Here is a 22,280-nt window from a genome sequence, read left to right on the forward strand (position 1 = left end):
GTTCCTGGGGCACAGGAATGTCCAACTCCAGGGGATAGCCGTGGTCCCCATCCCTAGCTCTGCAGAGACTCTGCTTCTCATCCTGCCAGGATGCCCACCCCTGGGGCAGGGCAGTATGAAAAGTCTTCCCATCTCCAGCAGAGGACCCTGTGGGAATGGGCTGGGGGCCCTTCTTGATGGAAGCTCTGTGGCAGGGCAGGGGTTAATGGAGAATTGCAACATACCTCTGGGCTTAGTCACCTCCCACTGCCACTCCCCCCAATTCCCCTCCCCTTAAGTTTTGTAAAGAGGGCCAGAGACTGGAGAGTGGAGAGAACTGGAGGCAAGAGCCCCCCACCAAGCCCTACTCCCCAGGCTCCCAGAAATCTCAGGGCAGAGGACAAGGACAGCCTCTGGAGTTCCTGCCTAGTGGGACCATGAACTGGCAGTGGCTATGGCTGGGCTTCCTACTCCTTATGACAGTCTCAGGCCAGACCCTGGGGCCTTCAGGGAAGGAGGCAGCAGTGGTGAGTTCTCCACACCCCTCCCGGGGAAAGAGGGACCAAGGCCTAGGAAGGGATCGGGGTACTGCGCTACAGTCCCATCCAGGCCTCCATCCTGAACTTCAACGTGCCTCTCCCTTCCTTCCTCTACTTTATGATCTATTCTGGCCCATCTCCCACTCCTTGCCTTTGTTCTACCTGAGCCCCTTCCCGAAGGTGCCTCTCTCCTTTAATCCTTCCATGTCTGTCCTCCCCTATCCTTATGGATCTGCTAGATCACTGAGAAGATTTACCCTAAGACTAACTCCCTTTTTATTCTGCTTACCCTGACCCCCATCATAGGATTACCTGTTGCAGTATGGATACCTACAGAAGCCTCTCGAAGGACCTGATGACTTCAAGCCAGAAGATATCATGGAGGCTCTGAGGTGAGAGGTCATAAGGCACATGCTGTAAAGGTTGAGGTTGCAAGGTCATCTTTTCTTCTTCTCATCTCTTCCTCTCCCCAGGCCCACTTCTGCCTGACCCAAATCCATGTCAGGGATCTAGGGAATAGGACACGCCACAGTTTGGGTGGTGGGGTGTGGAGTGAGATGGGGATCAAAGATGAGGAGCAGTCATTGGGTCTTCCTAAGCCCTAAGCATCGCTTTGGGGGCTCCATTCCACATCATATCCAATATACTATTAGTGACATCCCACATGAAGTATGATTTGTATGTAAAGCTATGAGTTCGGTTGAATTGGAATTGAGTTGTTGACATGATGTTGCTTTTTGTAGACTTTTAAGTCAGCATTTACTTATATTTTGAAGTTTTCTTTTTATATTTTGGATCTAACGGATAGTTTTTCTTTCTGCTTTCGGTTATGTTTACAGTCCCTTCAAAAACCATGATGCCTGACATGCCTATGGGATGAAATTGCCCCAGAGCAGGCTGGGCTGGGGGGCAGGGGGTGGGGATGTCTAGCCAGGAGGAGAAGGCTGAGGGAGGACAGGCCCTCAGGTGGGATCAGAGGTGGGAGAGTCTCCAGAGCAGGGGGACGGGACACTTCCTCAGGAGAAGGTTAGAAATTGTAGGGGAAGAGGGCTACACCTGAGGGAAACCTAACAAATAAGAGGTGGAAGATGGGGAGATGAAGCTGGAGTATCGCTATTTCTGCAGAACTGGAGAGAAAGTCCTAGTTATGAGGACTGGATACTGGAGTGACCCCATCAGCTTCAGAGATTCTGTGCCATTCTCTGCTACCACTTTGGGCAGCAGGTGGCCAGAGAGCTTTCCTCAGTTTCCAGTCATTCCAGATTCCCCTGCTCTGCTGGGCCCATCATTCTTCCTCTTCTCAGAGCTTTTCAGGAAGCATCTGAGCTGCCAGTGTCAGGTCAGCTGGATGATGCCACAAGGGCCCGCATGAGGCAGCCCCGTTGTGGCCTGGAGGACCCCTTCAACCAGAAGACCCTTAAATACCTTCTGCTGGGTGAGGACTGAGACTGGGAAAGGGAGGGAAAGGAGGGGGTGGCATGGCTCTGGAGAACAGGTGACATTGGGACAGCCTGGTCCAGCTCAGTGTTGAATGGATGATCACCTGGTGATTACCTGATCATCACCTGCCTGGAGACATAGCTTTGCTGAATGAATGCCCAGACTCAGGGGATCTTTCTGGGGCTTGCAGGGGATCTGTGTTTCTAACCTATTTTCTGGTCTAATAACCAGGCCGCTGGAGAAAGAAGCACCTGACCTTCCGCATCTTGAACCTGCCTTCCACCCTCCCACCCCACACAGCCCGGGCAGCCCTGCTTCAAGCTTTCCGGTACTGGAGCAATGTGGCTCCCCTGACCTTCCGGGAGGTGCAGGCTGGCTGGGCTGACATCCGCCTCTCCTTCCATGGCCGCCAGAGCCCGTACTGCTCCAATTCCTTTGATGGGCCTGGTAGGTACCAGCTCTTGGCTCCCACATCACAGACCTCGAGATTATCTCTGTCCCCTTGAGCTTAGTGACTCTGGAACCTTAATGTTCAGTCTGCCGCCTATGTCCAACTGCACCCTACACTCTCTAACTACCTTCTAATATTCCTTTGGGGAGCAGTTGGTCACCTCCCTGGGGCCTTATCAAGCCTCCTCTTTGAAGGTTATGTCTTATTCCTTGGTCTAAATTCCCCTTCTCAAGGCACATCTCAGAGAGGATTGGGCCGGAGAGAAGAGAGTGGTTGGGAGGTACAGAAACAGAGTGATGGGCATCCCAGAGAGAAGTGGGTGATGATGGGGGATCTGAAAGGTGAGAGAGAGGCATGCAGGAGACTGAAAGTAGATGGAATTTTAAGGGAATGGAGAAATTGGGGTTTGTAACAGGCAGGGGATGCTCTAGCCTAGGAGACTCTGACCTCATTCCTGTTCACCCTTGCCTTTGTCCAGGGAGGGTCCTGGCCCATGCTGACATCCCAGAGCTGGGCAGTGTGCACTTTGATGAAGATGAACTCTGGACGGAGCGGACTTACCGGGGAGTGAACCTGCGCATCATTGCAGCCCACGAACTGGGCCATGCCCTGGGGCTTGGGCACTCCCGATATACACAGGCCCTCATGGCCCCTGTCTATGCTGGTTATCGGCCCCACTTCAAGCTGCACCCGGATGATGTGGCTGGGATTCAGGCTCTATATGGTTAGTCTTTTCCCCCGTTGATCATGAGGGTCAGTGTGACCAGCATCTCTTCAGGCTTATAGAGACAGGTCTAACCTCCATGGCAGGAACTGACTTGTCTTCTTCTCTTCCTCCTACCCAGTTATTCAGGCATCTTCATTTTCAGCAGCTGTTTTTCTGACACTTCCATGTCTGATCTTCCTTCCAGGCCTCTCTCCCCTCTTGCCCTTTCTTGGGGAAGAAGAATGAATATTCCAGCAAACTTCCTTCTCCCTTTCTGGTGCCTGTCAACACTATCAATTGATATCGATATGATCTTGCTTCCCATCAAGAGAAATGCTCTAGGATTCCCTTTTCCCCTTTATACAGGGCCTCTGAGCCAAACTTACAGAAGAGTGGCGGGAGGTCAGTTGCTATGAGTTCTCTCCTTGAACAGCATCATGCTACCTTGCAGGGAAGAAGAGCCCAGAGACAGAGGATGAGGAAGAAGAGATGGAGCTCCCCACTGTACCACACGTGCCTACAGAACCCAGTCCCATGCCAGACCCCTGCAGTGGTGAACTGGATGCCGTGATGCTGGGTGAGGCCCTTCCCTTTCAGGCTATAGGTGGGCAGTGGCAGCAGCCCACTCACTTGAGACTTGGACAAATGGGAATGACATGGAACCTCAGCATGAGCAACAGTGGTTAGATACCCAGCAGAGGTTAGTGGCCATGGAAGGAGGCATGTGGCATGGGGAGGGAGGCTTCAGAGCCAAATTAAAGGTGGGTTAGGCAGGCATTTACCTCGGTTGCCTCCCTATAAGGGTCACTAAAACACATCTGCTAATCTAGCAAGATGGAGAAAACTATATTTACTGGAATGTCTATTAGAGAGCGTGTTATACATGCAGGGAAGGACAACTTGGAAGCTATTGGAATGGAAGGTGAGGTCCCCAAAGGGGAGCAGCTATCTGCAGGGCTTTTGTTTTATTGTTCAGAGCTAAACTGCTCTGAACAGCAAAGAGGCTGAACACGGAGTCTTCCTTCTCTACCTTTAATCTTCTCTTTGAATTAATGTTGAGTGAATTTCTGAGGGACCAGCCTGTGGGATGAAGGCAGATAATCAGCTTGTCTGAGGTATCCACAAGTCTTTATTTGACCCATCTCTTTTTGACTTGACACACTTTTGCTCTCAGGGCCCCGCGGGAAGACTTATGCCTTCAAGGGGAACTACGTGTGGACTGTGACAGATTCAGGGCTGGGTCCCTTGTTCCAAGTGTCTGCCCTTTGGGAGGGGCTCCCAGGAAACCTAGATGCTGCTGTCTACTCTCCTCGAACACAGTGGATTCACTTCTTTAAGGGTAAAGGGACTAGTTTACAGTGTGTTACCTGAGGAGGGCCTACCATTAAAGAAGCCATAAAAGGGAGGGAGAGATGAGAAGTTCCTGGAAGGGTGGAATGGGAGGACCAAAAGCTATCACCTGAAGACAGAGATGACTTGTTCTTTCCTTACATGCACTCAGGAGACAAGGTGTGGCGCTATAATAATTTCAAGATGTCTCCTGGCTTTCCCAAGAAGCTGAATAGGGTAGACCCCCACCTGGATGCAGCTCTCTATTGGCCTTTCAATAAAAAGGTGTTCCTCTTTAAGGTAAACAGTTCAAAGCAAGGGCAAACAGCTTCTTAGGAGGGGTGGGCTACCTCACACTGAGAAGCCAACTTGCTGTTGAGGGGAGATCATCTGCAGCTGCGGTGGGTTGGGGTTAGACCTCTGGGGATCCTTAAGCTCTCTCCTCATCCTCTTCTCTTCCCTACCCACCCCACACCTAGGGCTCCGGGTACTGGCAGTGGGACGAGCTGGCCCGAACTGACTTCAGCCACTACCCTAAACCAATCAAGGGATTGTTTACAGGAGTGCCAGACCAGCCCTCTGCTGCTATGGGTTGGCGGGATGGCCATGTCTACTTCTTCAAGGGTAAACAGTACTGGCGCCTCAACCAGCAGCTTCGAGTAGAGAAAGGCTATCCCAGAGATACTGCCCACAATTGGATGCACTGTCGTCCCCAGACCTCAGACAATACTCCATTGGGTGGGAACACCACTCCTTCAGGGACTGACAACTCAGCCATAGGAACAAACTTGGATACCACTTCCTCAGCCATAGATACCACCTTGAACACAGCCCCCTCACCCAGAGACCCAATCTTGGACATTACCCCCTCAGCCACAGTCTCCACCACCCTTTCATTCCCTGGTAATGTCACCCTCACAGATGACAAGATGTGAAGCAAATGTCTGCTCACTAGGCAGGAGGGCTGCACCAGGGGCATGCCATAGACCCCAGGCCTCTAACTCCTAGCCACCACTCCTCTGTGCTCTTTCCCTCCTGGGCAGGACTCCCTAACTCTGGGTCAGCCTCTAGACATTTTTCTTCCATTCTAGATAGCACTTCGAGCTGTGTTATCTATTCTCTGGAAGACAGTGGTAGAAGGAAGGCACCACTCAGGCCCCTGGCTTACAGGCAGCAAAGCTGGGAAGCTAAATGCCTGGGTCCTGTTCTTCCTAGATAAAGTGCAAGGAAACAGCATGGCCAGTAAAATGAGCAAGGGCTTTGGAACACTTGAGAATCACATTTACTTGCTGATGACTTTGGACAAGTTAATTAACCTCATGGAGCCTCAGATTCCCCATCTGCAAAATAAGGTGGATACCAATCCTGCAGGTTATTGCATTAAATGAAATACTATTTGTGAAGTATATGGCACAGTGTCTGGCACATTTGTGCTTAATAAAGGCTAACTCCATGTTCATTAGAGAGGACTGAACAGTTCTTCCTCTGGCTGTGTGTGTGTGTAGCTGTGTGTACCGTAGTCCAATCTGATAAGATCATATCAGACCTTTAGGGGACAGAGGACTTGTCAGTCTGGCTAACTGGGGATGCAAAAAAAGAAAAAAGAAAAAAGAAAAAAACAGCAACAGCAGAGGCTGGACTCCCTGGTTCAGTGTTCAATGCCATTTTATTCACGTGCTCCCATATTCTTCTTCCCTCCCATCCTAGCTTTGTTGCCCAGGGGAGGAATATATCTTCCTTCATGCTGTCTGGGGAACCAGGGAACAGACTTTGAGCGGGAGAATCAGAGGAGGGACAGTTAGAATGGGTTAGTGGGTGGGACAAAGTTCTAGTTAAGGAGATTAGCATCACCTACAATGAGAAGCAGAGAAGGCACTTGTCTCCTGTGCAGCCTTGAAGACCAGGCTACTTTGGGCAAAAGGGCAAGACTCTGGCATGTGGGCCAATGCTTTCTCCTTGGGGCAAACAGCCAGCTTTTGGGGGAGGCAGGTGCTGTTCCATACATTGCCCCATCGTCTTCCCTACATTAAGGAGGGAAAAGGAAGCACCATGGAGGACAGTACTCCCAACTGAGGTAGGAGAAGGAGGCTTGAGCCTATGGGACTCGGGAGTAAAGGCTAACCAGGAAGCCAACTACCTTTTAATGAGAGAGGCCTAGGGATTAGGTGATCCTAGAGTTCCTCTGTGTCCTTCTCCCCATCAAAAAGCTATCAAGTGCTTTAGTGGGCTTCCTGATTTTCAATAGGTCCTAAAACAACAAAACTCCTTATTTTACCATTGTGAGGCACACCAAGGCAAGTATATAAAAGGCTATTTGGGTAAGGGCTCTCCTTGGTTTAAAGGGAATTAGAAAGTCAGTTACTTTAGGGACCAGGGCACCTCTATTTTTGGAAGAGGTAGGTTCTCCTACTTCCATTCTTCTCCCCTCCCCACAAGATTCTCCTTTACCTGTCCCTGAAACATATCCCTACAGGGTTGGTCTGGGTTGGAGTACAGATTCTATCCCCAATCTGAGAGGTGAGGAAGTTTGTGTGTGTGTCCTGTGGGCTCAGGCCTTGCACATTTGGGTGTTCCCAGGCTCTTGCTGGGGTGGAAGCCTCAGTGGAGGTTTAGGCTCAGGTATGGGTGGAACCAGAAGGTGTGGTGAGGGGTACAGTGGAACCACAGTCAGAATCCAAGTCCAGGACGGTGTGGGGGGCTGTGGCCCGGGTGCCTGGTCCCAGTTGGCGCTCTCGAAGGCTCTGGAGATAACTCTGGAGAGGCACAGGGCAGAGAAGGCAGAAGGAAGGGCCTAGGTCAGAGCCCCCCCTCCCACCCTGACCATCCCTGAGTGCCCTTTGCCCCATCCCCAGGTGTGCCCCTCCCCTCACTCACAGGAGCCAGACTATCAGCAGGGCTCCGGCCGTTGTGGGGGAGCTGGCGCCGGTAACTGCCCTCACAGAGCCCCACCCCAGGGGATGTTCGGTGCCACTTGGCCTCTTGCTGGCGGATCCGAAGGAGTTGAAGATGCCTTCGCTGGTGGCTCAAGACCACTGCTTGGGAGGGGGCAATACAGACTCAGGCCTCTTTAGACCCTAAATCCCACCCCCAAACACACTCACCCTCTACAGAAACCCATTTGTTCTTCCTGTTTTGGGTCTCTCAAACCTCATCTTTCCCCTGGTTATTCTAAAAGAAACTCTTCTTTGGAATCCTCCTACACTTTCCTTCTGGACTTCCCTGAGATATTCCTTTCCTTCTGTAACGGTCCCCAGTAACTAACTCCTCCTTATTCCCTCTGACAATTTTTCCTCATTCTCACCCAGACCATTGGTTCCTCCAACTCTAACTTTCTTTCGATGCCCTGCCCCATTCACCTTAGACACTTCCCCCCGCTTCCCCCCATCAAGTCTGGGAACTGGGGATATGGGCACAGGTTAGCTGCTTCTGTACCATGGCACTAACTCACCATTGGCGTGGCCTCCATGTTCCTCATCCATGAGCTTCCACTGGGCCAGGGCCCCAAGGGCCCCCAGGGCTGGCCAGGTGCCCAGCAAGACCCAGCTATACCAGCAGAGAGGAGGCAAGGCTGGAAGTGCCTGCAAGCGTTGGCCCAGCCGACTGCCCAGTGCCAGCCCCTCTAGGAAGTAGTCAGCACAGGCCACCAGCACCGCAGCACCCAGCAGGGCCGTGCCCAGAACTGTGAATGGACGTGGCCACCGAAGCGTGAGCAGGGCTCCCAGCAGTGCCAGCCCCACCAGCCCCCCAGCTGGCACCCAGGCTGAAGGTGGTTGGTAGATGGGCTCTGTGCCCAGCAGGGCCCCGGCACCCAGGGTTAGGCCTAGCAGGAGACCAGTCAGGAAGAGCCCAACGCTGCGAACCAACATGGTGACCAGGCCACAGAGGAGTCCGATGCCCAGCGCAATGCCCGCGCTCACCTCCAGGCTCAGCTGTGTCTCTAGCACTCGTTCCTTGTGGCACAGCAGGAAGATCACCAGAGCTCCTGACAGCAGGCCCGAGAGAAACATTACTGCCTTAAAGCAGCGGTAGCCTGGGAAGGGAGGCAGGAGGCACTGAGAGACAGAAAGGGGGCATCTACACGGATGGCTCTGATGAATTACAAGGGAGAGGAGTGGCTAACGAGGAGCAGAAGACAGGAGCAGCAACCCAGGGACCACAAGGCAAGGGGTAAAAAGGGATCATCTCAGGGAGGGCAGGGACCTTTCAAAACCTGTGAGGGGTGGGAGGAAAAATTAGGAGGAAAGATGGATATGTTGAGGGAAATAGCTATAGAAAAAAGGTTTAGTCCTTCCAGGGATGGCAGAAGGAATCAGCACAGGCTGATTCAGGTTATTGGGGAAGGGTTGAAGAATCATGGAGGATAATGTGGGAATGGAGTTTTGAGGTAGGAGGGAACGGTGAAGCAAGTGATAGTTGCCAGGGGTCAGAGTCAGGGGGCATGGATGTGTGTGTGTGGGGGGGGGTGGACAAGAAGAGCTGGCAAGAGCAGCAGGGGCTACACTGAAGGTAGGCATCCCCTAATAGAGGAGTAGAGGTGGCCTAGGAGCAAAGAAGAAAGTTCCCATCATCCTTGAGAGTGAGAGTCTTGGGCAGCTGCCCCCCAGAATCCTGGCCCTGCCCTCACCGAAGCAGCAGTAGATGATTCCAAAGCAGCAGCAAAGAGCACACACCAGGGCGGGTGCCAGTTCAGGATTGTCCTGGGGTTCCAAGACACATCTTGGGTCTGGAGGCTCTGGGAGTTGTTGATTAAAGGGCCTGGGGTCAGAGGTCATGGCCAGGGGCAGCAAGGCTTCCTCCATGGCCGAAGAAAAGGTGATCACAGAGGGGAAGGTCAGTGTCAGCTCCTCTCATCCATCCATGAATGTCTTGAGGGGGTTGGGAAACCTGCAAGGGGGTAGGGGGCAGGAACTTAGGTGCCCATGAATCTTGAGGATTCTGTACCCCTATTTCTTACGAAGAAAGGCCGATTTCAGGAGGGAGCATGGACTTGCTGGGGTAACTGAACAAATCTACAGGAGTGGGTCAAGGGGAGCTGACTGTCTCTTTACTAACCTCTGAAACAAGGACACTAAGTGAAACTTAAACTAAAATCTCAAAAGGTAATGAGACTTTGTTCCCTAGCTTTCCAGGGTGGGAAGAGTCAGAAGTCCTAAGTGGGTGGAAGGAGGGGCCCAGGGGCATTAGTGGGACTGGTAACTGAAGGTTCAGCCGCCTGTTCGAGCTAAAAACAAAGTTTGCCCAATCTGCAGCTGGAACTCAATACGACCCTACCGGACTGGGAAAGGTGGGGTTAATCCTGGGGGGGAGGAGGAGAAACAGGAGAGAATGAGTCATAGTGGGGTCTCTGGACAGCTGCTCCAACCCCAGGGAAGGAAGACGTAAAAAGAAGCATATCAAAAAAGTTTGGGACAAGGAACCAGAGACAGTTCCCGCACTTTGTCAAGGTTCTGAAGCCTCCGCTTCATAGGTAGATGGAGTTAAGTTGGGGGAAGGGGTATCCGGCCACAGTCCAATTCCCATGGTCCCTCTTGGACTAAGCAGGCACCTTGCCCGCAGACATCTCACATCCTGGTAGCCTCTTGCTCCTCCCCTCAGGACACTGATGGGACTTTTCCTCCCCCCCCCCCTTTCCCCAGGGGTGTCAGGGTTGCCAGTGGGGTTTGAATTCAGTTCCTGAAAGGAGAACACCAAGGAAGGGCTGGTTTGGGGAGCACTGTGGGAGTGGGGTAGGGTGGATGCAGGCACTTTCATCTGTCTTCTTTTGGACATCAAGGTCCTAACAGGCTGGAGGGTTGGCGTGGGGAATCCCTGGGGCTCCTCACCTCAAGCCGCTTGGAAGTCTAGGGACCCTAAATAAGGAGAGGGTTGGGGAAGGAGTGTTAACTACTCACCACCCTGCCAGGACTCAGGAGAGGAGGGGGTAGAAGTGCTTCCCTAACCCCCCTGCTGCATCCTTGCCCGGAGGTTCTAGGCGTCGGGGCGGCTGTCGGGCGTGGGCACCCCCAGGGCCACTCTGTTCGTTGCCCCCCTAAACTCTTGCAAGTCGTAGCCCAAGCCCTGAGAGCTAAATGCAATCAGCCTAGGGGGTGGAGGAAGGGGACAGGGTGTGTGTGTGAGGGTGGGGGAGTGGGGGTGACATCACGGGGCGGGCCCCTCCAACTCTTTTCCCTATGTGTGGGGGGACCCAGTTTGCCCACTGACCTAAGCTGGGACCAGAGACCCCCGCAACCATAGCAGGGAAGGGTTTGGGGGCACCACACGAAGTTGAAGAAAATGTCTCTGAATACTTAGGCGATAACTCGACAATTAGAAGCTCTCAAAGCCCCAACGGGGGTCCCAGCGCCCCCCTAGTCCCGGCTTGGTTTCTTCCACTTCCCAGAGAATTGGAGTATTGTCTTCTGGAGAACCTGGTGGTCGAGACGGGGACCCGGGGAAGGGGCTTTTACAGGACTGGGGGCGCCGGCGAGGGGCTCATGGGCGGAAAAACTTGCGGAGCAAGACGGGCTCTGGAAGGGGGACTAACGAGAGAGGCGTGTGCAGAGGAGGGGACCGACAGAGAGGGGACCCAAGTCTGGTCTGCGTGGGGGCGGGGGCGCGTGTCGACGTCGACCGAGAGCAGCTCGGTATGCAAATGAGACGCAAAGCAGCATGCAGATGAGTGCAGTGTTTTTTGGCACTCCGCTCGGGTCCTGAGCCCGGCGGAGCTACGTTCCTGGTCGCCTGGAATCGCTCCGTGACCGTGCCTGGGAGCTGCGTCCTGAGGGGTGGGTCTGGGCCGTGGGAGCTGTAGTTATACCGGGCAGTTCGCCAGCTGGGTCTGGCGCTGGGGAGGCCGAAGATTGCTGGGAAAGAAGGGGCAGTGCAGGGAGGCCAGGGTGGGGGCTAGCCCGGGGCGTCCTCCCCGCCGCTCCACCTCCGCATGATACAAAAGGTCCTCTGTCCTCGCTACAGGCAGGGAAAGGATCGGGGCGGTGGCTCCTCTACGCTCCCTGGTTTTGTCTGCAAAGGAAACAGACTGTGGCTCGGTGGCTATCCTCTATCTCTCAGTCTCTACAAAGCCCAAGAATACAGCCAGAGGAACCCTGAAAATCTGCCCCCAGTCCGCAGGCACAGCTGCAGCGCCCACCAGCGGTGCAGCCAGCGGGGATAGGACTCCAGCACTCGGAGGGCGGCAGCAGAGAGCCCTTTAAGGGGAGAGGCCAGTGTTTCCCTAGGACCGCCTCCTCCGATTTGACTCAGCGCTTGCTGGACTGGCTCGCGCCTCCGCCAACCGCCTTTTCGTTTCCTTCCCGTCTCTTCCCTGGTGACCCCGGAAGTGGAAGTAACCGTAGGTCGGTGGCCACGGCGGGGACGGAAGGCGGAAGCAGAGCGTGAGCGGGAGGCGGAGCCGGGGGAGCTGCTCTCGTAGCTCCCCCTGGCCCTAGGCCCAGCTGCTGGAGGGGGAGGAGTTACCGCCGCTCTTCCGGTACGTTACCTTTACCCCCTCTACCCAGCCCAAGGGTTTCCTGGATGTCTTTCTCAGCTGCAACCCTAAGCTCGGTCCCCCAGGTTTTTCTTAAGAGCCGCGCGGTCCCCACCCTTTCGGGCAGCCTGCGGCACCCCTTTCCGGTCGTCTTTCCCTTTTTCCCCCACGAGTGACCCTAGGACCACACCCTTTACGGTACCTCCCTCTTTCCCAGATTTTGGTTTGTAGCTTTCTGGGGGAAGAAGAAAAACTAAGGGGATTTGGAGGAGGGGAGGGAGCATGGTTGTGGTTAATGGAGTATTTGCTTATTGCTGGGGACAACGAACGCTCCAGAAGAATCTGAGAAAACAAGGGAGGTGGGTGCATTAACTGTATCCCCAATTTAAGATAATTTAGCCCCTCTCTTTGTGTCCTATACTTGATCATCCTCCACCTTAATACCTTTGTTACAGGCCTCAGAACTTATCATGATGGCTGTGACCTAAAATCCTCAGGAAGCCCCGGGGTCATGGCCCAGAAGCACCCCGGAGAAAGAGGGTTGTGTGGAGCCCACCACAGTGGTGGCGCCTCCCTCAGGACTTTAGGATCCTCTGTGGACCCTGAAATACTTTCATTCTCAGGACTCAGGGACTCAGCGAGGCCTGCTTCTAATGGTACCCGCTGCCTCACAGAGCACTCTAGTCCTAAGTACACACAGCCCCCAAACCCAGCCCACTGGTCGGATCCAAGCCATGGCCCCCCAAGGGGTCCAGGACCCCCTAGGGATGGAGAGGACCCTGATCAGAGTGAGGCATCTTCAGAGGAAGAGTCAGGAGTGGACCAGGAACTCTCAAGAGAGAATGAGGCTGGGTACCAGGAGGATGGGAACCCTTCTTTTCTTTCCATTCCATCTGCTTGCAACTGCCAGGGAACCCCTGGAATCCCTGAAGGGCCTTACTCTGAGGGAGGAGATAGCTCTTCTAGCAACTTTTGCCACCATTGTACCTCTCCAGTTTTGGGGGAAGATGAAGAGTTGGAAGAGGAATATGATGATGAGGAACCTCTTAAGTTCCCCAGTGATTTTTCACGTGTGCCCAGTGGAAAGAAACCACCTCGGAGACAGCGGCACCGCATTCCAGCCAAGGAGGATACTCGGGAAGGTGGACGCAGAGATCCCAGGTCCCCTGGCCGACATAGGCTGGGCCGGAAACGAAGTCAAGCAGATAAGCGCAGAGGCCTGGGATTATGGGGAGCAGAGGAACTGTGTCAGCTTGGACAGGCAGGCTTCTGGTGGCTGATTGAACTGCTGGTATTGGTGGGAGAGTATGTGGAAACTTGTGGCCATCTCATCTATGCATGCAGGCAGCTGAAAGGCAGTGATCTGGACCTTTTTCGAGTCTGGGTGGGAGTCTGGGCAGGGCGGCTGGGGGGCTGGGCCCAGGTGATGTTCCAATTTATGAGCCAAGGATGTTGCTATGGGGCAGGGCTATTAACCCGTTTTCTTAGGCTACTGGGTGCTTTGCTCCTCTTGGCTCTGGCCCTCTTGTTGGGCTGTCTACAGTTGGGCTGGCGGTTTCTGGTGGGACTGGGTGACAGGTTAGGCTGGAGGGGTAAAGCCACTTGGCTCTTTTCTTGGCTGGATTTTCCCACCCTGCAGCGTTGCCTGATTCTGCTGAGAGATAGCAGGCCATGGCAACAGTTGGTAAAAATGTTTCAGTGGGGTTGGCTGGAGTTGCCTTGGGTCAAGCCAAGGACTGACAGGCAGGGGAATGCACCTATAGCTGGTGGTCGCTACTGCCAGCCTGAAGAAGAAGTGGCTCGACTCTTGACCATGGCTGGGGTTCCTGAGGATGAGTTAAACCCTTTCCATGTGTTGGGGGTTGAAGCCACAGCATCAGATACTGAACTGAAGAAGGCCTATAGGCAGCTGGCAGTGATGGTGAGTATTCTTCCGTTCTGTTTCCTTTTCCTCTTTTGTTAAATTTTATTTTCTATTCCAATTTTAGGGAGAGTAGAATAAAGAGAAGGCAGAGTAAAAAGTCAACTTGAAGCTGGAGTAACTTTAATTCTTAGGAAACAGTCATAAAGACTTTTTCCCCTTCACTATGGGATCTGACTTTCCCTTCATTTTAAGTTTTTTGTCATGAGATTCTTAATAAAAAGAAATGAACCTAGTGGTTCAATGTTGGACCACTCACCCTGGAATTTCCAGGTGAAGTCCCTCTAACTAGGGTGGAGAAAAGGCCTAGTCAGATAGCCTGTCAATTCCTCTACCTTGAACAAAAGAGGGTTTTTTGAACATGGGGAAATCCAGCTATCTGTCCCAGAGAGGCAAATGTGGACCTAGAGTGGGAAAGTTCAGGAAATGCATGTGATTATTCCAGGACCAGGTGAAAGAAAACGTATTTCAGGACCAGCAATGTAGAGTGGGAAAAGGAAAGAGAACAGAGCATAAACCATAGAGAGGCGTGTGCATATGTATGTCATACGTGAAGATACAGTTGTCTGGTTTTTTTTTAAATTATTTTTTAATGTTTATTTAGAGTGTGAGCAGGGGAGGGGCAGAGAGAGAGGGGGAGAGCGAATCCCAAGCAGGCTCCACACTGCTGGTACAGAGCCCAATGCGGGGCTTGATCTCACCAACTGTGAGATCATATGACCTGAACTGAAACCAAGAGTCTGATGCTTAATTGACTGAGCGAGCCTTAAGTAATCTCTACACCCAACTTGGGGCTTGAACCCACAACCCTGGGATCAAGAGTCACAGTTGCCTTAATGACTGAGCTGGCCAGGCACCCCAAGATAGGGTTGCTTTTGTTGATAAGAGGGCATGGTACAGATGGCAGTTGTGATGCCCCATATGCTTCAGGGAAATGGTTTAACACGAGCATGCAATCAAATTGCTATTAGTAGATATTAGGTAATTATTTTTAGATGTGATGATTATTGCTATTTTCTGTAAGTTAAACTATATTATGAATATTAAGTAATGTGTGTAAATTCCATTGGGGGCCTATTTGAGTGTATGGAACTGGACTGGTAAAAAATCATGGTGTGTAAATTACCTCAATGATTGCATGACACCAAATAGGAATGAGTAACCAAGGTGTCCATTAACTATTCAAGACACAGTAATATACCAGGTGTGTAACTTAGCAGAGGACATTAGTTTGGTGGGAAATTCATGCCCCTTAGTGGATAGACGGGGGCATATTCTTAAGAGTGGGGAACAACAGCTTATACTCAGTTAGATACTAGTAGTAGAGCTCTTTTCTCCCTTTCATGTCTTTCTTTTTTTTTTAAGTTTATTTTTATTTTTTGAGGGAGAGAGCACACACAAGCAGGAGAGGGGCAGAGAGAGAATCCTAAGCAGGCTCATGGGGCTGGATCCCACGACAACGAGATCATGACCTGAGCCAAAATCAAGAGTTGGCCGCTCAACCCAACCCAACCCAACCCAACCCACTGAGCCACCCAGGCGCCCCTCACTTTCATGTCTTTTAGCAGATAATCCTTTCTTGGGAAATATTGTCACAAAATTTTTCATTTTCAACTTATTTTCTTGGAGTAGAGATGGAGTTAAGTCCCCCAATCTTCAACACACCTGTAACACATGTAAGAATTCTTCCTTGTTCTGGGCCAGTGTCTGTGGGCTTCTTTTATGGAACCTCTCACTGCCCTTATTAGGCCCAGAGTGACCATGACTAAAAGGCTGTTCTCTAAGCTTGGATATGTGGGAGATTTAGCAGCATTCTATTTATTTGGCATCATCAGGAGACTAGCTTTATTCTGTACCTTTGGAAAATAAGGATGGGAACAATCAAGAAGCTGTAGGAAGTAAGGATACTATTTGTCCTAGAGAAAAGGTTGAAAAGTGGGTAAAAGGCCTGTGAGGATCACAATATGCTATATTTCATTTCTGGGACAGAAAGGCAAACTGTTGTAGGAAGTATATATGAGAATTTTCTAGTTAAAAAAGAATGAGTTTGAGGATATAATATCCTTGGAATTCTTTATGATTGATGATAAAGCTAAAATGTGAGGGCTTAGTATATGTATACCAGGTAGCGTATACATCCCTGTTTGCCTGGGATTGAGGGTTTCCTGAGACATGAACTTTCAGTGCTAAAATTGGGACAATCCCAAGCACACTGAGATGGTGGATCACCCTAATGCCAAATTCTGTACTATGTACATCATGTGTATTCTCATTCGATACTCCCAATAATCCGTGATAGATGCAATATTCTAGGTCATATAGCTAATAGTGACAGACCTGGGTCTTGATCCTGAAACTATTTGCAGAGCTAGAGCAATTACTTATCTAGGTGTATTGACTCTCCAAAAGGGTGGTCAAAGAGAATACTTTGATATGAGGTTATTTTGACCTAAGATGGGGAGAGAGTTGGAATGGATTTGTGAGGAAATCTTTGTCTTGGTAGGTTCATCCTGACAAAAATCATCATCCCCGGGCCGAGGAGGCCTTCAAGGTTTTGCGGGCAGCTTGGGACATTGTCAGCAATCCTGAAAGGCGGAAGGAATATGAAATGTAAGTGGGAAATAGGAAAGTGGGGTAAATGAGTAATCTTCAGTAGTAGAGGTCCCTGGACTTGTGGCTGGAGGAGGCTCTCTGAGGTGGAGGGAATTGGGGTTGCTTATTTTTCTCGCTGGCCAAGAGCCTCAAGAGGCTAAAAGATTCATCTCCCTTTGTCCCTTGCTCAATACCCTCTCATTTACAAAGGTTTTCTTCTCTTAGGAAACGAATGGCAGAGAATGAGCTGAGCCGGTCGGTGAATGAGTTTCTGTCCAAGCTGCAGGATGACCTCAAAGAGGCAATGAACACTATGATGTGCAGCCGATGCCAGGGAAAGCATAGGTATGAAATAGGACAGGAATGGGACAGCCACAACTTAGGGATTGGGTAGCCAAAGACCTCCTTGTGAGTATTTCTGGTAGTTGGGGGATATAGATGATGAGTAAAAAGACCCTGAGGTTTCTGCTTTTGCCATCGTATCAAGAGATTGGGGATTTGAATTAGCAATAAAAAAAAAAGTTATTTTTAGATTTAATATAGAAGGCTGAGGGTAAGGGTGTTTGTAGGCATATGTAACAACTGAGTGGAGATAATTTTAGATCTTTCAGCCATCTTTGTTAATAACGAGGATATTAGGGGTGCCTGGGTGGCTCAGTCGGTTGAGTGTCCGACTTTGGCTCAGGTCATGATCTCACAGTTTGTGGGTTCGAGCCCTGCGTCGGGCTCTGTGCTGACAGCTGAGAGCCTAGAGCCTGCTTCGGATTCTGTGTCTCCCTCTCTCTGCCCCTAATCCACTCGCATTCTGTCTCTGTCTCTCAAAAATAAACAACAAAAAAAAATATTATACACTTGATCTTAGCCAAAAGGCTGAGAAGTGATCATAATGATGATACTATAGCAACACCGTAGGCTTGACAAATTAAGGAATTTTTGTTGTTGTGTTGGGTGTAGGAGGTTTGAAATGGACCGGGAACCTAAAAGTGCCAGATACTGTGCTGAGTGTAATAGACTGCATCCTGCTGAGGAAGGAGACTTTTGGGCAGAGTCAAGCATGTTGGGCCTCAAGATCACCTATTTTGCACTAATGGATGGAAAGGTGTATGACATCACAGGTATACTTCTGTTCTCTAGAAATATGGGCTTATGTACGCTCAAAACTATAATGTTTTGGCTAATTATTTCTCATGCTTGCAGAGTGGGCTGGATGCCAGCGTGTGGGAATCTCCCCAGATACTCATAGAGTCCCCTATCACATCTCATTTGGTTCTCGGATTCCAGGCACCAGTGGGCGGCAGAGGTAAGTATTATTTCTTTCAACAATCTACCTGCTATTCTAGTTCTGAGTATGATTTCAGACGACATGCCGTTTAGGACACCTAGATGTCTCACCCTTAAGAAGTCTGGCAACTGACTTAGTATGTCTTTAACTTAGGTATAAACAGGTAACAATATAACTCAGTATTTCTTGCCTCGTTATGTCTTCTATTGTCCCCTCAGAGCAGCCCCAGAAGCCCCTCCTGCAGACCTTCAGGATTTCTTGAGCCGGATCTTTCAAGTACCCCCAGGCCAGATGTCCAATGGGAACTTCTTTGCAGCTCCTCAGCCTGGCCCTGGGGCCACTGCAGCCTCTAAGCCCAACAGCACAGTACCCAAGGGAGAAGCCAAACCGAAGCGGCGGAAGAAAGTGAGGAGGCCCTTCCAACGATGACACCCCTTCTCTTCTTTCCTCAGATCAATGTCAGGGAGTCAAAAGGGCTGTGTATAGCACAGGATGGAGTTTTGATTTGTTTATTTTTAAATATTGAAAAAAGGGAAAATTTTAAGTTCAAATTGTTCACTCAGTACCTGTAGGAAGCCCCAGAACCACTCTCCCTCCTCCACCAGCACCTAGGAACTGAAACTTGTCTTTAGACAATACCAAAGAAATAGGGGGTGGCTAGAGCAAAGAACCTAGAGCCTGGATCTGGGCTGGACAGTATCTCCCATGGTAGCATGGGAACTGGGTATTTCCCTGGGGTCTGTATGCCTTTGTCTTTTGCTTCTAGAGCAGATGACACTTCCCCCCCTCTTTTAAAACTGTAAGTCTATCTGATTTCCTGACCCATTTCAGGAGGGAGCCCCCTCCTTTACCCCAACATACTAGTTAAAAGACAGAACAAGAAAGCATGTAGCCCTAATTATAGGAGATTATACATAGAATTCAAAGAGTGGGAACTCTACATTTTTCCTGACATTCACCTTGTGGGTAATCACCCAACTTCATGCTTGTTGCTGCAGGGATGGCCAAAACTGATAATTTTTAAAAAGCAGACTCATGCCCTCTGCCCTTGGGTGAGAGGGAAGGAAAAAGGGGCTCCCAGCAGCCCCTTTATGATCCAAGGGTTTGTATTTTTTTAAGTTTGTTCATATTTGTATGTACATATCTATTTAAAGCCAGGGGATTATCTTTCTATAAATATATAACTGGCAACCTGTATCTTCCCTTTCTTCTTTGCCCATATAGTGGAGCCCTTTTTCTCACTTGAGAATCCTTTTCCTACTCTTAGCTGAGAGTGAAGGGCATCTCCTACTGGACCAAGGGAGAGGGGATAAAAAAAAAATACCTTAGAGAAGTTTTATACAGAAAGTTACTATTGTTTCTTCCCCAGTCTTATGAGGACATTTCCCAACCCTTCATGCTGACCGAACTGTAGTCATATCTGAAAAAAAATTATCTTTATTATAAGGAAAATACACAGTAAACCAAAGCTGGAAGGTAGTGGGAGTGGAAGATCTAGAAAAACTTAAATCACCAAACAAGCTGCCCAAACTTGGCTTCCTTCTGTGGAAAAAAGAGTGATTTGGCCCTTATCTTTCCCACCTTTCCTGATTTAAAGAAACCTGCTGTTAGCAGGGCTGGGCCCAAGGAGGCCCATTTTCCTATCTGTTCTCTTCCTGGGAGTTTGGGAAAGGTGGTATAGTTCTCAGGCTTTCAAGATACAGAAGACAGTATGGAGAAGGAAAGGATGTTACAGCCCTTTGGTCCAGTGTCATCCCCAGCCCCATCCTTCAGTATTTGTTGATGCCAAAGAGACGAACCCCATGGAATTGGGGTAACTTAGGCAGCAGTACACTGAGCAATGAGGCTGTATTGATGAGGAAGTGAGCAGCATCATACTTGGTGTAGAAGCTGGTGAGGAGGTAGCTGTGGAGAGAAGAAATGGGTTGAGTGAAGCTGGCCTTCCCTATCCGTATTTATGCCTTTCCAGTGACTTTCTCTTCTATTTTAAATGACCAGTTTTATTGCATGTAGTCCTAGAATATCTGAAAATATTCCAGTCACTTTAACAGTGTTTACTTTGGGGTTGGGGAGATAATCAGATGACACCTTTAACTGGAGATTAAGTTAGAGTGTTTTTTAATTGTTAATGACATGTGGCAAATGACAGCTGAAGCCTATATGTCAGAGTCCCTTTGTTTCCATTCCCAACAGTTTTCACACATTTATATAATCTCTGCTTTATTCATTCACTTCCTCTGGAAGTGTAACACCATTTGGTTTTACTTGGCGTTTTCTTAGTCCTTTCTCCATTCCCCTACCACCAAAGGGACAGCAAAGAAAACCTATTTACTGTCTTCCATTTCTTTACTGCTCTTCCTAGATTTAGATCATACCTTATCTTCAAAGTGTTTAAGTGAGTAGTCTGCTTTTTTAAAACTTCCCTGTGGGTGTTTGTACTTGGCACTTGGAGCATTTCCCACCTCTCCCCCTGGACTCACAGTACAATAGGAGAGATGCTGAGGAATTTGCGGGAAGAGGTAAATTGGAGCCCGTAGTCCATCTGTTCCCAGTGTGTCAGTAGCCGAGCCTTTCCTTGGTCAGGGGTCTCAAAGGGTGTCCCTTTCACAGTATGTAAGAAGACATACATAGCCTGGGAAGAGGGATGGGGGCAGTGTGAGGAAGCAGAAAATGGTCCTTCAGCCCAAGAATTACACTGAGATCCCCAAAGGAAGACATACATCCCCAAATAATTGGTGCTTTTGGTTTTGGTTGGGAAAAGCCTGGGTTAGGTATAACGGTGTGGTTTAGTGCTCACCAAGTTATGGATGACGTTGGTCAGGGTCCAGACAACAGGAATGCTGAAGAAGGGGATGCTGAGTAGAACCACATGCAGCAGTCCTACCAAGATGATGTAGGCCAGCCAGATGCCCCGGCTATTCATCACTCGAGTGTTGGGGTTCACTTCACTGTGTGCCACCCCTACATTCATCCTACCACAGTGGGGGATCAGGCAGGAGTCCTACTCAATTTCCTCTCCACCTCTTTGAGTTTGTTCCCCGAAGTTGTCTCCTGAATAGTCCAAATCCCCTGACCTCTATTGGGAAAGAAAGAACTTCCCCCACTGCGCACAAAGGAAAAACTGAAGACTTAGGGAAGAAAACTTGAAAGACGAGATGGGTCCTCTCTACTCTTCAAGACATTAATAGTAATCTTTACTCTGATCCTTACACTTCAACTGTAACTTGAAGGGGCACGCCTAGGCTTGGGGCAGGGACTTCAAGCAGCAAGGGAAACAAGTATCTCACTTTCCTGAAGAAGCTTATAAGAAATCAGAGAGAGGTTACATGCACCAGAATTTCATTAGAAGGTCATGGGAAACAAGGAGCCACTGAGAAACGTTGTGGTAATAAAACTACTTCTAATTCCCACCTTTTCCTCTGGGGCTTGCCCGTCCTGTCTCTCCTCCCCTTAGCATGTGAGCAGGCAGCATCCCAATTCCTTCTCTCAAGCGTCGGGCGCTGCCAAGTATTTACCCGTGGCTTTTGGATTGAGCTACGAAGGGACCTGCGCTCAGCATCCTGAGAGATGGAGCCCTTTCCCCGAGTCCAGGGGCGGCTCTGAGCGTCTGAACCTGGCTCCTTGAAGTCGTGCTAACTCTAAACTTGAGGTCTGTTTGGGAAGCAGATCTCGTCCCTCCCCCTTACTTAAATTCCTCACACCCCGCTATGAAACCACCCCAAGCTCCTCCCAGCTTCCCTCTCTCGTTTGTCGTTCATTGGCTGTTCTCAAGGCTCTCTTCAGAGCTCCTCTCTCGGTATTTAACTCGCCGCTGCTCTGTCTCCCTCCTCCCCCCCACCTTTCGGCCCTCACCAGTTTTCCTCAGCACCCCTTTCCAGTCGGCCGGCCGCCCCTACCTGCTGGCTTCAGAAGCCCGTGGGGCTCGAGGAGCGGCGCTCGCTTCCACACCTGCGGTCTCCAGGAAGCAGCCGCCCTCGCCCATCTGCGCTCTTTCTATTGGTGGAACAGAATCAGCGCTGCCACCACCCATTGGTTGGCAGTTTGCAATGGAGCCGCGCAATTGGTCTCCAGTTCCGCCGGTCGGGAAGTGCGGAACCCGCCCCTCTCCCTGTCCCACCTTTTGAGAGAGGTGGGGAAAGCTGCCTGGAAGAGCGAGAGCGACGTCAGCTGTTGACTAATGGGAAGAGCTGATAGTGTGAGGTGGGAGTAAGAGTGGCAGCGATTGGTCGGCCTTGGTTGTCTGCGCCTAGGCGGGAGCTCCTGGAAGCCGAGGCTGCGGGTGGGGGCCTAGTGGACTGGAGGGGTAACAAGATGGCGTCGGAGACGGTGGAGCTCCATAAGCTGAAGGTACCGTGAGGCGGGGAAGGGCTGAGTTGGACTTTGCTGGGACTGAATTCTGCTGGGTGGCTTGCGCCTTTTCCTACGTGTTCACCTTGCAGGCTTTTCCACTTCGTTTTCTGGCTCCCGCCGTAGTTCTTTTCTTTTGTGCCTCCCTTCGTCCCCGCTACGCCTTCCCCAATTTTCCATTTCTCCGCATGGTTTTACGGTATCTTTGTTATTTTGACTCTTTCTTCATCGT

The 22,280-nt window shown here is 50.5% G+C and overlaps 5 protein-coding genes across 12 annotated transcripts in view; 3 read left to right on the forward strand and 2 right to left on the reverse strand.

The window, feature by feature from the left end:
* The first annotated feature begins 279 nt into the window (after positions 1-279).
* On the forward strand, positions 280-4,745 carry MMP19 (matrix metallopeptidase 19). The gene is given in 9 exon segments (XM_086713134.1): positions 280-506; positions 825-910; positions 1,823-1,953; positions 2,190-2,405; positions 2,888-3,133; positions 3,567-3,743; positions 3,746-3,797; positions 4,290-4,454; positions 4,617-4,745. Coding segments are annotated over 8 exon segments (1,161 nt in total). The 5' UTR covers positions 280-416; the 3' UTR covers positions 4,453-4,454; positions 4,617-4,745.
* A 1,346-nt stretch (positions 4,746-6,091) lies between these two features.
* On the reverse strand, positions 6,092-11,114 carry LOC112863893 (transmembrane protein 198-like). The gene is given in 6 exon segments (XM_086713130.1): positions 6,092-7,065; positions 7,068-7,197; positions 7,319-7,479; positions 7,893-8,474; positions 9,069-9,328; positions 10,336-11,114. Coding segments are annotated over 5 exon segments (1,071 nt in total). The 5' UTR covers positions 9,244-9,328; positions 10,336-11,114; the 3' UTR covers positions 6,092-7,042.
* DNAJC14 (DnaJ heat shock protein family (Hsp40) member C14) lies at positions 11,030-18,898 on the forward strand. Of its 5 annotated transcripts, XM_086713124.1 has the most exons (8): positions 11,030-11,208; positions 11,761-11,909; positions 12,362-13,827; positions 16,331-16,437; positions 16,645-16,764; positions 17,374-17,534; positions 17,617-17,719; positions 17,920-18,898. In XM_086713124.1, exons 3-8 carry the CDS (start codon positions 12,418-12,420, stop codon positions 18,128-18,130), a joined length of 2,112 nt encoding a protein of 703 aa, XP_086569250.1. In that variant the 5' UTR covers positions 11,030-11,208; positions 11,761-11,909; positions 12,362-12,417; the 3' UTR covers positions 18,131-18,898. The 5 variants fall into 5 exon arrangements, with proteins under 5 accessions (XP_086569250.1, XP_025782537.1, XP_086569254.1 ...); XM_025926752.2 differs by lacking the exon at positions 11,030-11,208 and having other exon boundaries at positions 11,709-11,909; XM_086713128.1 differs by lacking the exon at positions 11,030-11,208 and having other exon boundaries at positions 11,709-11,909; positions 17,925-18,898.
* Positions 18,899-19,122: 224 nt separating this feature from the next.
* ORMDL2 (ORMDL sphingolipid biosynthesis regulator 2) lies at positions 19,123-21,748 on the reverse strand. Of its 3 annotated transcripts, none has more exons than XM_025926711.2 (4): positions 21,598-21,748; positions 20,499-20,673; positions 20,182-20,333; positions 19,123-19,606 (listed from the first exon to the last, which is right to left on the reverse strand). In XM_025926711.2, the coding sequence occupies exons 1-4, from the start codon at positions 21,729-21,731 to the stop codon at positions 19,471-19,473; spliced, it is 597 nt and encodes a 198-aa protein (XP_025782496.2). In that variant the 5' UTR covers positions 21,732-21,748; the 3' UTR covers positions 19,123-19,470. The 3 variants fall into 3 exon arrangements, with proteins under 3 accessions (XP_025782496.2, XP_086569257.1, XP_086569259.1); XM_086713131.1 differs by having other exon boundaries at positions 20,499-21,001; positions 21,598-21,657; XM_086713133.1 differs by lacking the exon at positions 21,598-21,748 and adding an exon at positions 21,554-21,568.
* Positions 21,749-21,807: 59 nt separating this feature from the next.
* The window catches only part of SARNP (SAP domain containing ribonucleoprotein), a 57,529-nt gene continuing 57,056 nt past the window's right edge, over positions 21,808-22,280 (forward strand). For both annotated transcript variants that reach the window (XR_015253551.1, XM_025926687.2), the window contains exon 1: positions 21,808-22,048. Coding sequence is in view for 1 of the 2 variants with exons in the window: in XM_025926687.2 (XP_025782472.1) it covers positions 22,013-22,048 (36 nt within the window). In the remaining variant the exon portion in view is untranslated. The remainder of the gene's footprint in view (positions 22,049-22,280) is intronic.

This window comes from Puma concolor, chromosome B4, assembly GCF_028749965.1.
Source record: "Puma concolor isolate L17-30 chromosome B4, mPumCon1.1.hap2, whole genome shotgun sequence".
Taxonomy (NCBI): Eukaryota; Metazoa; Chordata; class Mammalia; order Carnivora; family Felidae; genus Puma; species Puma concolor.